Source organism: Semicossyphus pulcher, unplaced genomic scaffold (assembly GCF_022749685.1).
Source record: "Semicossyphus pulcher isolate SPU_LCO1_2020_fin unplaced genomic scaffold, fSemPul1.0.p SCAF_4, whole genome shotgun sequence".
NCBI classification, from domain to species: Eukaryota; Metazoa; Chordata; class Actinopteri; order Labriformes; family Labridae; genus Semicossyphus; species Semicossyphus pulcher.
The window spans coordinates 14,475,001-14,488,185 of record NW_027211715.1 but is presented as its reverse complement, the minus strand read 5'-3'; the positions used below and the strand labels follow the sequence as shown (position 1 = coordinate 14,488,185).

Genomic DNA, 13,185 nt, shown 5'->3' with positions numbered 1-13,185 from the left:
ACACAGCTGATGTTCTGTGGCCCTGAAACACCAACACTTTTACACCAATACTATTATGACATTGGCCTAGTTTCCCATGACAGCCCGTTTCAGGAACTTGCTGTAATAGTTGTGCAGAAGCCTCACGGTCTTTGTGCAGAGGAAGCAGAGAGATAAGCAGCCGTTTAAGGTGGCCAGCTATCCACAGCTACCGTCCAAGCCCTTCCTGTTTGGCTGGTGGTCTTGTTATGGATTATTAACAGCGAATGTGATATTTAAGACGTAGCTTGAGGCCAACTGGCAATAATTTAATACAGGTTAGTCATTATTTAGACACGGGTGTCCTTACATGACTGGAGAGGAATCACAGAGGTACACAGCTGCCATCTGGTGGTGAGAAAATGTAAGTACAAATTTAATTTGGGGATAGAAAAGAATACATATTTTCTTGAATGCCACTTTCACTCTCTCTCTAATGATGTGCCTTCTAAAGAGTCACTTTTTTCAGTAATCTTTATCTTCTATGTCAATATAGCAAGGACTTACCTGCAACAAGCACCATTGTGTGATCTGAGGACACAAATATTCTCTCTTGAAAATGGACTTTATTGAGCTGGGGATGCATGAAGGGAGGACACAGGAGGTGAAAAACCATGCGAGTTGATATGATGATGTTTTTCTTTAGAAAATTGTACCAATGGTGAAACAGCAGCAGTCCAGACGATCTTGTAATTTAGGTAATAGAAGAGGCTTCTCAAATCAGACACAAGATTTGCTCTGCAGGCTTACCGTCTCTTTTGGTTCAACAAAACTGCAGCAATCACAGTGTGTAATGGTTTTCTGTTAGAGGTGGTTTTTGGATGATGAAATTAATCTTCAAAATTCTAAATTGTTTCCAATATTTATCGTGGGACTCGTGTTGCGCTCAGCAAGCAAGTGGCCTGGTGCATGGGAAAATTCTCGGCTTCCCTCTGCGGACTGAAAACAACCTGCTCAGGGCCCTAATGAGTCGGTGAAGAGCTTGAGCTGAATCCACAGTGGGGATGGTACTGCTCAATAAACAGGGTTAATAAGTTACAAGGAAAAGTCATACATTCAACATTTACATCAGTAAAAGTACCAATGCATCAGCCCCTCCAGGATATCACAGGAATTTTCAGTGATTGTTGTTGCCTAAAGTGCCTGGTTTAACACTTCACACATCCACTGTGACCGACTCAGTAACAAAGCCTCTGGTCGGTGGAAAGTTAAGAACACAGCCTCTGAATCGTCCATCAAGTCAACACAAGGCCTCAGGCAGTGGATGCGTGAATGGCTAACAGTTTTCAGCACAGAAACATGGGTAAGTGAGCCTTGTTAGAATAGCAAGCTGTCTGCTGCACAGCATAAAAAGTCCATCTCTATCATGCAGAGTTCCAAACATATTAAAGCTCCTGTGAGGAACTTTGGGTTTGTGTTGATTTTGGCGCCTCCTGTGGACAAAGCCGTACCTCTTATCTCTTTGCTGATTTTGTTCTGTAAATGCTTTAAGTGGTGCTTTTTAACAAGAATTCTCATCCTGCTTTCTCTAACAGTCATATGTATCACTATTTAAATGTTTGCCCTGTAAAATGTTTCGTCTGACACCTTCTTCAGCCAGCAGTTTCAGGCATTAAAAATAACTGTAGAAATAATCAATCTTGTCTCTGATGGTTTGCTTTGCTTTTGTAGGTCATATAGAGTAATCAGAATTAATTTCAGTCTGTTTCATAACCATCAAAAATCTCCTCACAGGAGCTTTAAAGACGCAGTAAAAGATGCCCTCCAAAGTTTGTACAACATTGCAGACCTCAGGGGATCAATATTTTGAATTTCAAAGAAGTTTGGTGCATAAAGGACACAGGATGATTTGTAAAATGTGTGGAAAAGTTTGAAAAACTGCAAGGTTGAGAGAGAGTTGCAGCAATTGGTTTAATTTGGGGGAACACAACGTCGCAACCTCAGCGGTTCAAGCATGTATAGAAGCATACTGCTCGACTCAGCGGCCCCGGGTTCGGCTCTGACCCTCGGCCTTCGCTGCAGGTCATCCACACTCTCTCTTCCTTCGTTTTCAATGCCCCACTCGATAACGGCAAAAAGCTAAAAGGGAAAAAAAAGGAATGGCCCTGTTTAAGAATCGTATACTTTAATTCATAATATCAGACTTATTATCAGACTGAACAAGATTTGAGTTGCAAATGAGCTGCAAGATTATAGCCAATGTTAGCTGTTGGCTGCAGCCTGAAGTAGGATATGAGACAGGATATTTGATAGAAGAATACTGATCAAAGGTTCAAAGGGACAGAGTATGTTTTGCAGCTCATGCGTTACAGGCGCCATCATGTGGTGTTCAGAGGAAGAGGCACTGTAGGACTGCACTTTACACGTCTAATGTTGAAGTTCCTCATTGTTGTAATAAGATGTTAGCTTGTTAACGCGTTGCAGAACTTGTAAATGGAGGATTTGACACGTAGCCAGCGCATTGATTCAGAACAGTGAATAGACAGGTTTATGGGAATTACATAGAAGGTGTCCTTAATCAGGAATGAATGTTCACCCAGCAGCCAATCAGAATCTAGTCTAGTCAGAAACCAGTCAGCTATCATGTATCATACAGAATCAAATAACATTTAGTGAACACAGGGATGGGCTGCACGGTGGTGCAGTGGTTCGCGCTGTCCACTCACAACTAGAAGGTTCCTGGTTTGAATCCAAGTTGGAACGAAGTGGGCCCTTTCTGTATGCTAATCTCCCCGTGCATGCGTGGGTGCTCCGGCTTCCTCCCACAGTCCCAAGACATGCTCGTTAGGTTCATCTGTGACTCTAAATTGCCCATAGGTGTGAGTGTGAGTCTATGTATCAACCCTGTGACTGACTGGCGATCAGTCCAGGGTGTACCCCGACTCTCGCCCAATGACAGCTGGGATCGGCTCCAGACCCCCGCGACCCTGAACAGGTACAGATAGTGGATGGATGGAACACAGGGAAATGGGTGTTTAAGGATTGCTTTAACATGTAATGGGTAAAGAAATTGTCAGATATGTTACATATGAAACATTTGTGTCGATTTCAAGAAAGCTGCACTTCAAGGCTGGTGTAGTCATAGTTCAGGGCACGATAATTAAAACAGGTAGTTACAGTGAGCCAAAACACAGTCCTCTCCCCACATCTGGATGCAGCTGTCAAGTCAAACCCACAAATTCAAAACCATGAAGAGGTCATTTTATTTAATTTTCTTGATTGAAGGAAAGACATGCGGGAGTGTTCCTTATCGGGAAATCATTGATCGATGTCGAAGGTCTCCACACGGCTTTCAGACGAGAGATCTGAGGCCTGCGGAGAGAGAAAGGTGCGGCACTCTAACTCCCCAGTTCAGCCTGCTCTTATCACATCTCATCAGCCTGTTAACTCAGTGGTCCATAAAACTGTCTCCAGTGTGATATGCCATCATCGCATCACACCCTAATTTTCTTGAACAACACCTCACAGTTGAGCGAGCATGCTTTGCAATGCAGAACCAGAGTGCGATGGTGAATTAGGCACCAGGGGACACCTCTAACTCTTACCGCTTATTAAACCACAACTACACTTTCAGAAGTTCAGCATGCCAGCCCAAGCAGAGAGGAAGCTTTCCCTTAAGTGTTGCACATTTATTTTGTAAAGTTCTTTATTTGCTCACTGACTTTAACTCGACTAGGCGGCATATTGCAGGATAATATGTGCGTTTTCTTATATTTACTGTATGAGATTTATGCTAATGTGCATTGCTGTGTTTGCACAATATGCAATGAGTAGCCGGACGTGCAGAATAATATTGAATTTGGGTAATTAGGAAGTGTGTGTGAGCATGTCTGACTTCCTGTCTTCACTGTGTGTCGACAAGTGCACACAGAATGCAGAATGGCTCCCTCAGCTGCCTGCGTCTCCCTCTGGGCCTCCCAGTCTTCCCGAGCTGAACACATCCAGCCGGGCTGCCTCCCATCAGGGTCCGGCCTGGTTAACAAGCAGCAGAATGAAGCCAGCCAGTTAAATTGTATGTAACTTTTTAGTTCACACTAATAGTGCGACCTTTATTGATTTCTTGTCTCTGCCTTCAGCTTGGGCCAAACACTAATGGCATTGGTCAATAAAAAAGCATGAAGTGGAAGTTCTGAATACCCCTCCCCCCCTGTGCTGACCACGTCCCTAAAAATAGACCCCCAGCCTCCCTCGGAGTCCGTGAGCCGGTGCCATGACAGCTCGGTACTCTTGTTCAATACTGCTCTGAGTCCCTGTTTGTTTCCTCACTACAGATGTAGGAGCGGTAACATGCTGAGCCCTCCTCAGAACACTTCTACTGTGACTCTGAGTCGCACTGAGACGGCCGGCCACATTCAGAGAGAACCCTGCCTCTTTTAATCGATACGTTTATAACATGATGAATGAAGCATAAAATAACACAGCAACTTGTGCGCCCAAATCGACATCAAACAGCAGTTTCAGCAGCTCTGTCTTGCAAAGCACTCTGGGACCGACTGCTTCAAAGAATCACAGTCACATTTCAAAAGAACAAGTTTACAATAAAACATACCCGGTGTCTGTGTAGCTACCACCCACTGCTTTATCGACTGCTAATGTCAATGTGTACCCCTGCCAGCTGATGCCCCACACTTGCACTTATTGAGCTCTGCAGACAGAAATATTATGAGCAGAGTTCAATAAAGCTGAAATTATCCCCACTTCAGTCCTGTGAAAACAACCGTGTTCCTCCAAACTTCTCAACCCTGAACTTTGTGTATCTGTTCCTTCTGCATGCTGTAACAAGGCCCTTAGATGTGAGCCCTTCCTTGCTTTACAGGTGTACTGCTGACCTCAGAGCAACAGAGGCAGCTGAAGGCGATTCTCTCACACAGAGATGCAGCCATTCGTGAGTCAAAGTTGTGCGAGGGGACCCCTGTGGTGCCGCTCCTACACAGCAAGAGAAGCAGCAGCAGCCAGCAGCAGTATTGATTCCAGCTTGCAGCCTTGAGCCTGCTGTCACAGACAGTGTATATCACTTTATTTAATCCACTGTTAAATAGGCTTTAATTAGAAATCTGTCCGGCGGATGTGTTTTAGTTAAAAGGTGGTTTGTGGTTAAGTTGCAAGCCAAACTACACTCCCTGTCGTGCATTAGTTTTGTCACTGTTGTCCCTTCAGTTACAGTTGATAGTGATTTTTTTTTTATTTTAATCTGAGAGCTATTGACAGTGTCTGCAAAGAGAAGGCACATGATGCAAATGCACCTCTCTTGGGGGATTAGCCTGCGCGCTATTTGAAAAGTACTTACAGTAAGTCTCCTAATTGTGGTTAATGTTTGCAGGTCCCCTGACTCAATCTAATGACAGATTACTGATAGCAATACCATTAACTTATAAACAGAGCATTTGCCCATACAGCAGCTTTTACTGTGCACATGCATGGACACCAATACAGTTTCAACTTCATTCAGAAGCCCATGCCAACATGTACTGTATTTGTACTATTAATAGAAGTGTATATTTAATCATCATGAGCGGCTCTTTTATCTTCTATCTTTTTTTAACAAATTACTCTAACTGACACTCTAACATCATATAGCTGAGCCCTTTGAAGCTTTAGAGAGCACGCCCATCTGTAACACAAAATCTTGGCACCGGAGCTGAAAACATTGTTGGCATTGGGAACATTGTTTCTGAAACTTTCATGCCAATAAAAGCCCTTTGAATTGAACTGCTGAAAAAATTCCAGGGGGAGGCAAAAAGCCTGTATTGATCACTGTCCTTTTCTAATACAGCCACAAAGTGCAGTTAAAACAGATTGTGTGAAACTTTGACAGCAGAAAGGGTCCAGAGTTGTGCTTTTAAAGGAAAAATTAGCTTCCAATTTTAATTGGTCTTTGTTGCTCAAAAGGGTGAAATCTTTTTACTGACTTCTATTGGAACAGTTGCCTAGTTTCTCCTTAATTACTTCTGTGTATTATACAAACTGTTAGTGGACATTAAGATGTACAGTTGGACACGTCTTTAGTTTACATACTGTAGGCTTACTCAAACACGGTCCAGGTCGAATGATTTTTTGGCCACTTTAAACTGTGTAACACTTTTTCTCAACCACGTTTCAATAAGAAATCCTTTATTTATCTTCAAGCATTCTGCAGATTTACTTTAATCTAACCCTTGCAGTGCCTCCTTAGCTTTTACTTGGTATAATTTTAGTACAGAGTCTGACATGGAACGAGAAATGCAACATACAACTGTCACATAAAGCTCCTTTATTTTGAAAGAATTAAGTGTGGCTTATGTTCACATCACTGCCAGCACTTTTTTAAAATTCATGTAATATTTGAAATTAAGGGCTGTTACCTCCATCATAATAGGCTTACAGGCCACAGAAGGCGTTGCACAGGTGTAAATAATAATCTTGATGATGGCTGTTGGAGCTTACTGGGACACTTAAATAGAAAGGAGACATCGTTAATGTTATTACTAACACCTGTGCTTGTTCTACTATGACAAGACCACATGTCTAAATAATAATAACTTTATGAATAAAGCATTTTTTAAACAAGGTTACAAAGTGCTTCACAAAATATATGGAAAGATGAATAAAAAATGCAGATAAAAACATATCAGATAAAAGACAGATTAAAAAATATATATAAAACAAATGACAAACAGTCATATTAAAAAAAGCAGGTCAGAGCCAAATGTCAAACAATGCATGGCAGCCTATTGGGCAGGCTTCCCTTCCTGAGCTGCAGTACCTCCTAACTGACACTGGGTGTCGCCGCAGAGCGTCTAATATCGCTCCTGCGCGCTTATTCCGCCACTATCACCCCCCTCTGCCTCGTGCTGTGTGCGTGTGTGTTGTGTGTCGGATAGAAAGTCAGCCTGGTTTCCAGCTGAGTGCTTGCTCTCTCACAGTGTGTGTGTGTGTTGTCATTATTATCCACTCTGCTCCCAGCTCAGAATGGCCAGATTCACTCAGACTGAAACAAGAAGGCAGCACCATCCACAGCAGCCCCAGCCCGCTCACTCCAGCCTGGTTTTCACCGGACCTGGGGCACCACCGACCCAACAACCACTACTACTGATCCCACATCAGCACCAGTACCCTCAGTTCACATTCCCGAAACCCATGAACGGGTCAGAACCCATTTCAATTCATCCGGAGAGCGGCAACATGAAAGACCAAGATGCCATTAAGCTGTTTATCGGGCAGATACCGCGGAACCTGGAGGAAAAAGACCTGAAGCCCCTGTTTGAACAGTTTGGGAAAATCCACGAGCTGACAGTTCTCAAGGACCGATACACCGGCATGCACAAAGGTAACGTGTCGCCCCTTTAGACGGCTACAAGGCCCTGTATATCGCTTATAACTGCTTATTACTACATGTGCCTTTTGAACTCATTTGTGTTAAAATAGTAGCGCGAAAATACTGCGATTTGTCACTTTTCTTAGGTTTATTCCGGTTTTATCCAGATCTGATAGCAGTCTACTATTCTGATATAACCGTAATATGCACCATGTCTTTCATATTTTCATCTACATTCACGACGTTTGTCAAATGATGATTCATTTTCTTAAAAAGCACAAGTTCTTATTTTATTTTGAAAGGCTAATATTTGTAGTTGCATCTTTATAATTCCACATTTGTCATTACCTACGCAACCAAAATGGGATATTTACAAATATTATGATCGTTTGCAGTATCACGACTGTTCTGGTGGCTAACAGTGTTGGCCTTGCTCTGTAATTTATTGAAATTGGACAGTATTTCCTTAACACGCTGTTAAGTGGGGCAGAGGCGCTTGGAAAGGATGCATTTTTAAAGAGCCTTCCCCTGCCAGCCCCGTCCTCCGCGGAGGGGCGGCATCATTTATTCATCCATATGCTTTCTTTAACATCTCCCCATGTGCGAGTGGGGTTGTGTGCAAACCCGACGGTGAAATCAGTTCAATAGCCTTCACCACAGTGTCTCCAAAGGGCGCAAGAAGTGTCGCAAGATGACGGACGTGGCCGCGGAGAGTGAGCAGAGCTGCTGCTGAGATGAAGGCTGAGGGAGGCGGAGGGTGTAAATCCACGCAGCTCACTGTACACACTGACAACTTCCACCCTCTATAATGAAGTTTGTTATCAGGGATGTATGCTGTGCATCGCTACCTGGGTGGGAAACTCTTTTCACAATATGTGGTCGCCCCTCACAGTGCAATGCACGCAGCGTAGACGTCATCATCAGCATCAGCATCATCATCACTTTCACCCGAGTTTAATTTAGTGAATCACGTTGCATTTTTGTCTGAACTCAGCCAGGTTAGACAGTGAACACAACACTTCGTAGGCTGTATATTGGCTGAAATAGTCAGAGTGACCTTTACTTAACGTGATGATAATGAATGTGACCTGCATCAAACTTTTAGCTTCATTTTTATCCAAATTTTAACATAAAGGGAAAACATACTGTTGATATCGTTTGTAACATGCTCCATATTCACAATCCAAAGGGAGAAAGAGCAGCACTAGCCCTGTCTGAACTACAGCTGTGTCATAATCATTCATCTACAGTTTAATATGTTCTTAAACTGCCCCTCACACACCAAAAACCATGACTATCTTTTTGTTTCTTTCTTAATTCAATCCTCCCCTTCCGATCCCCATCCTGCACTCCTGCAGAGCAGATGCTGATATGTGAGGGATGTTAGCACAGGAGATAAGTCTTTTATTGCAGTGACATTTAGAGCAGACAAATGACAATCTGTTTCAATAATGTGAATGCCATTTGCAAACATTGCAAATAATGTCATGTCTTCAATGGCAATAACCATCATAAGATATTACATTTGTAACCGTTGCAAAGGTTGTCACAGTGGTCCTGTATGGAGGAAGGAACCCAAGTAGAGTCCCAGTTTTTTCGCCCTGCGTATTTATTCATAAGGATTGACATCTAGGGATTGATGGTGTGGTTTTAATGACAAAGGACACAGTATTGCAACTAATAAGTTCCTTTAGATAAGATAATGATTCATGAAAAAAAAGGAAGATAGCAAGAATGGATGAAATATATAAATCGGCCTTATACCACACAATATCTGTGATCACCTTCGGATCACACGTATTATGTTTATGTCTCAGTTTCTGCATGCACAATAACATTATGCTATCATAGCTCCTATTAGCAACATATTTCATGAAGCCACATGCCTGAACGCTCCTGATGCTGCAGCTGATATTGTCGGTGTGTGGAAGGGACGACATTTCTTTCAGTGTAGCACTCATTTGGCATTCAGCGGTATGTGTTTGCTCGTGCATGTGTGTGCATACGTATACTGAAATGTCATTGCCCTGTGTTGCATAATGATTGCAGTATTTTGCTCTTGATTGGCTGTTAGCTGATTGTGGTGTCGGGAGGAGACATTTGAGGCTCTTAGACATATTTATACCGACAGAAAATGGAGACATAACTATATATTTAGTAGTTTTTCACAAGTTGTAGTTTTGCTCTCCCTGTAGCTTTCGTCTGTTTTTTAATATTACTTAAATAACCACGATCAGTTATGACATCATTAATACTCTGGAGCTCCCTGATCTGTGTAAAAACTACAAAAACCTAATTTTAAATGTAGTTCTCAAAGCAAACATTTTAAACCTGTGTTCATTAACTTACAAACAAGTCATTATTTAACATTAGTGCTAATCAAGCAAACTGAATAGCTTAAATTGTAATGAATTCAGGCCACATGATTAACAATACATAAACAAACCCTAACACGTCAATGATCTGTGATGAGCTTATTTTATAGTTAATCATGTTATTCAGCAGAATAGGATTATTAGTATGGATCCTGATGGACACACTGGAACAACACGCACACACTCACACACACACATGATTGTCATCCTTCTCAGTATGGTGCATTTGTAGTCCCTGCACTAACGCTGTCATTTTGCTTTTCATTTCGTGCACACTCTGCTTCTCGTGTGTTTATTCTTCCCTCTTTTCTTATGCAACTATTTTCCCCCCCGTGGTAATCCATGAGGGAAAACATGGAATTAGTTTGTAAAGCGTGATAATAATGCATGGCCATAATAACTTGACTCAAGAGGATTAGCAAATGTGCATTGTCTGAAGCAGCAGTCTCTTGGGTGATCAGCTGGTTGCTTCCCTAAACAGTGGCTGCCTCTGCCAATTAAAAATTCAGTCTAGTCTGCCTCTTCAAATGATTAATTCTGCCCACGCTGCCGATGGCCTGCCAATTATTGTCACCCAACTGGTATTAATAGGTAAAGGATTTCCTGATGTTGAATTTATCATAGACTGTGAAAGCTTCTCCCTTTGGCTCTAATTAGCTTCCTCTTATAGCAGAACGCACACATGCACGTCTGTGCACATGCAAACATGCAGAAACAAGGCTTTAATAAGCAGCCTTGTTTTCATGTGTTCAGTTTATTTTCTTTTATTTCTTATTTTTGTGTCCAATTTGACAGCTCTGCTGCGAAAAGGATGATTTAAAATGAAAAGCACTCAGAGCAAACATAATCTGTTCCAGTGCAGAATGAATCGCTCTATTTCTCTGGACAGATTTTATCCTGAGACTGCTGCTAAGATTGACTGATTTTCCCTTGTGCAGTCAAGTAACATGCTATCAGACGAGAGAAAAAGAGAGGAAGGAGAGATCTTTTCTCCCCCCATGCAGGTGTGATTCAGCACAGCACACAGACAGACAGACCAAACAAACCCTAACGCTGCTTCAATCTGCCGGCCAGCTCTGCCGGGGTATCAATATGAAGCTGTTGTCGGGTATCATCGTGTTAATGCATTTATAAATGGACCAGAGATATTGCCGTAGACCCCAGCCAAGCAGAAGCACATTAAATCACAGAATAATCTAATGAAATATTTATTCAAGTTTATATTTTTTCTCCCTCTGAGCGAGTCTGATGGATCGCGTCCCTCTGTGGGTCGCCCTGCTAATAAAAAAAGAGAGAAGGAAGGAAACAGGAACGCAGCATATGCATCAAACCAAAATGATATGCCGTTAATATGAGGCTGCTGTTTTCCTTTATTAAATTATACCTGAGAGGCAGTAGCATTGATTAAACTAAGCTCGGGTCGGTTGAAGCCTGTGTTTCCTCTTTGATATGATTGGAAGTGTGTGTGCATCTTCACGTCTCCATATTGTGTGTGAGCCTTATGGAGAGTGTCAAAGATCACGGCACTGCTGTAGGACAGCATCCCCCCTGAGGAAACAGATGGGCTAAATTCACTTACAGACTATAAACAGAGCTGTAGAAGTGACATGGACGGGACGTACACAACATGCTGGTATGATATCACTGATTTACCAGACATCAGTACGACCATCGCTAATGAAATCAAACAATCTTCTTTATGCCGTTTTAGCCGAACACTGAGGCAGGAAAAACAATTCTCAGTCTCCTTGCAGTTCGCGCAGTGATTGGATTTAACAAATGTGGAATAAAATCCTCTGTCAGGGCTAGTGAGCGAAGGCCATCGAGCCAAACTAACGCAGTAACAACACTCGCCTCGCAATCTTTAAACGTCTGTAAATATTGTAATAAGCAACAGGGCTGTCCTCATAAAAGATGCAGCAGCTCAACTGCTACTGACAGGCGCTATGGGCCTTGACTCCAGGATGAGGAGCGCTGCCTCCCCCCCTATCTTTTCTCCTCTTTTCTGTTGGTTTTTCCAAGGAGATTGCCAATCTCAGATGCCGACAAGGCCGTGCTCTGCTGGAGGTCAGCGTCCGCTCACCAGACTCACCTGGCTTTTTATTCTGTCTCGGCTTCTCTCCCCTTAATCCCTGCCCGGGAGAGCCTTTCAGATGGATTGATTTCCTGCTCCAATGCAACATTCATTATGGCTCGCAGTATATTATGCTTTCAGTGTGTTGGAAGTGCCGTTATTCCATGACCTTTGTGGAATATGTTTGCTCTTAATGGGAGCCTGGAGCAGAGACGGATATGAGAAGATGCACAGTGAGGTCTGAGGGGAAAATATGGACCAATTAACACTAAGACACTTGTTTATGAAACAGTACACTAAATGTATATTTCATCAGACGGACTAAATGAAGCTTTATGCTGGTTTGTTTTAGATTGTATAGTGGCATGATTGTGATGGCATGAGTGTTAAGGGTTCAAGGCTCTTTAAAGGCTCTTTTATCACTTTTAAGTTAAATTAATTTGTTGTTGCCGTTTGCTTCTGCAGTAGGGCTGCACGATACTGGGAAAAAGTGACTCTGCGATAACTTTTTGTTCTGTGATATTTACAGTGATTTTTAAAATCATATAAACAGCCATACCTGGTATTATTTGGGACTTTTAAGTCTATTTTCTTCTAAAAAAACCAAACCTCTTCTCCTTCTTTTATCACACTTGGTTCAGTGACTCTGACACCTGCATGAAGAAGTGGAGTGACACGTTTCTTTCACAGACTTGTGGGATGCAGCTGTGTTGTACGGTATGTCATCATACCATGTTCAAATCTTTGTTCAATTAGCGAGATCAGCCCGGTATCTTTTGGAAACGAGAGCTCACATCTCCTACTTCCTGTCTGCGCACACAACTTCACGCCGTGTGTGTGCTGCATGGTGTAGCCGCTAAAAGTAAACACTCTTCGGCACATCCGCTCTGTGAACGATCTGTTTATGTAGCCGCAGCATTAACCAGCACCGGGACGAGATGCTGCTGATAACAGGAATAGTCTCACTTATGAGCCACCTCAGGTAACAGAGCAAACTGCTCGTGCTTGTTTACAGTTTACAGGCAGGTGACACACTCTGTGTTCTGATGAAGAGCTGCACCAGCCATTAGCCATTAAAAACGAGAAACTGGCGAGTTTTTGATTTGCACTAAGCAGCAATAAAGTAGCAGCTTCAGTTAATTTTTTTCACTATCGCACATCGATGCACACGCACTCATCGCAATTGCGATTGTTAAATGATATCGTGCAGCCCTATTTTGAAGCATTTGTTGATTAAAAATTAGTTTTTTTTATTTTATTATAAAATCATTCTAAAAATATGAATATGATTCTTGCAACAAGAGACATTTGAGTTAATTAGAATGTAGGAAAACTGGATGCCGCTCTTTGTGGCTGTTCTAACAGTCCTTCAGATCTAAAGGGGGGGTTTGGGCTAAATTATTTTCGATGTGCTGCAGGTCACA

The 13,185-nt window shown here is 42.4% G+C and overlaps 1 protein-coding gene across 7 annotated transcripts in view; it reads left to right on the top strand.

The window, feature by feature from the left end:
• Nucleotides 1-6,945: 6,945 nt before the first annotated feature.
• celf5a (cugbp, Elav-like family member 5a) overlaps nt 6,946-13,185 on the top strand; it is a 194,735-nt gene continuing 188,495 nt past the window's right edge. For all 7 annotated transcript variants that reach the window (XM_069679457.1, XM_069679453.1, XM_069679456.1 and 4 more), the window contains exon 1: nt 6,946-7,324. In XM_069679457.1, the coding sequence (XP_069535558.1) occupies nt 6,967-7,324 (358 nt within the window). In that variant the 5' untranslated portion in view covers nt 6,946-6,966. The remainder of the gene's footprint in view (nt 7,325-13,185) is intronic.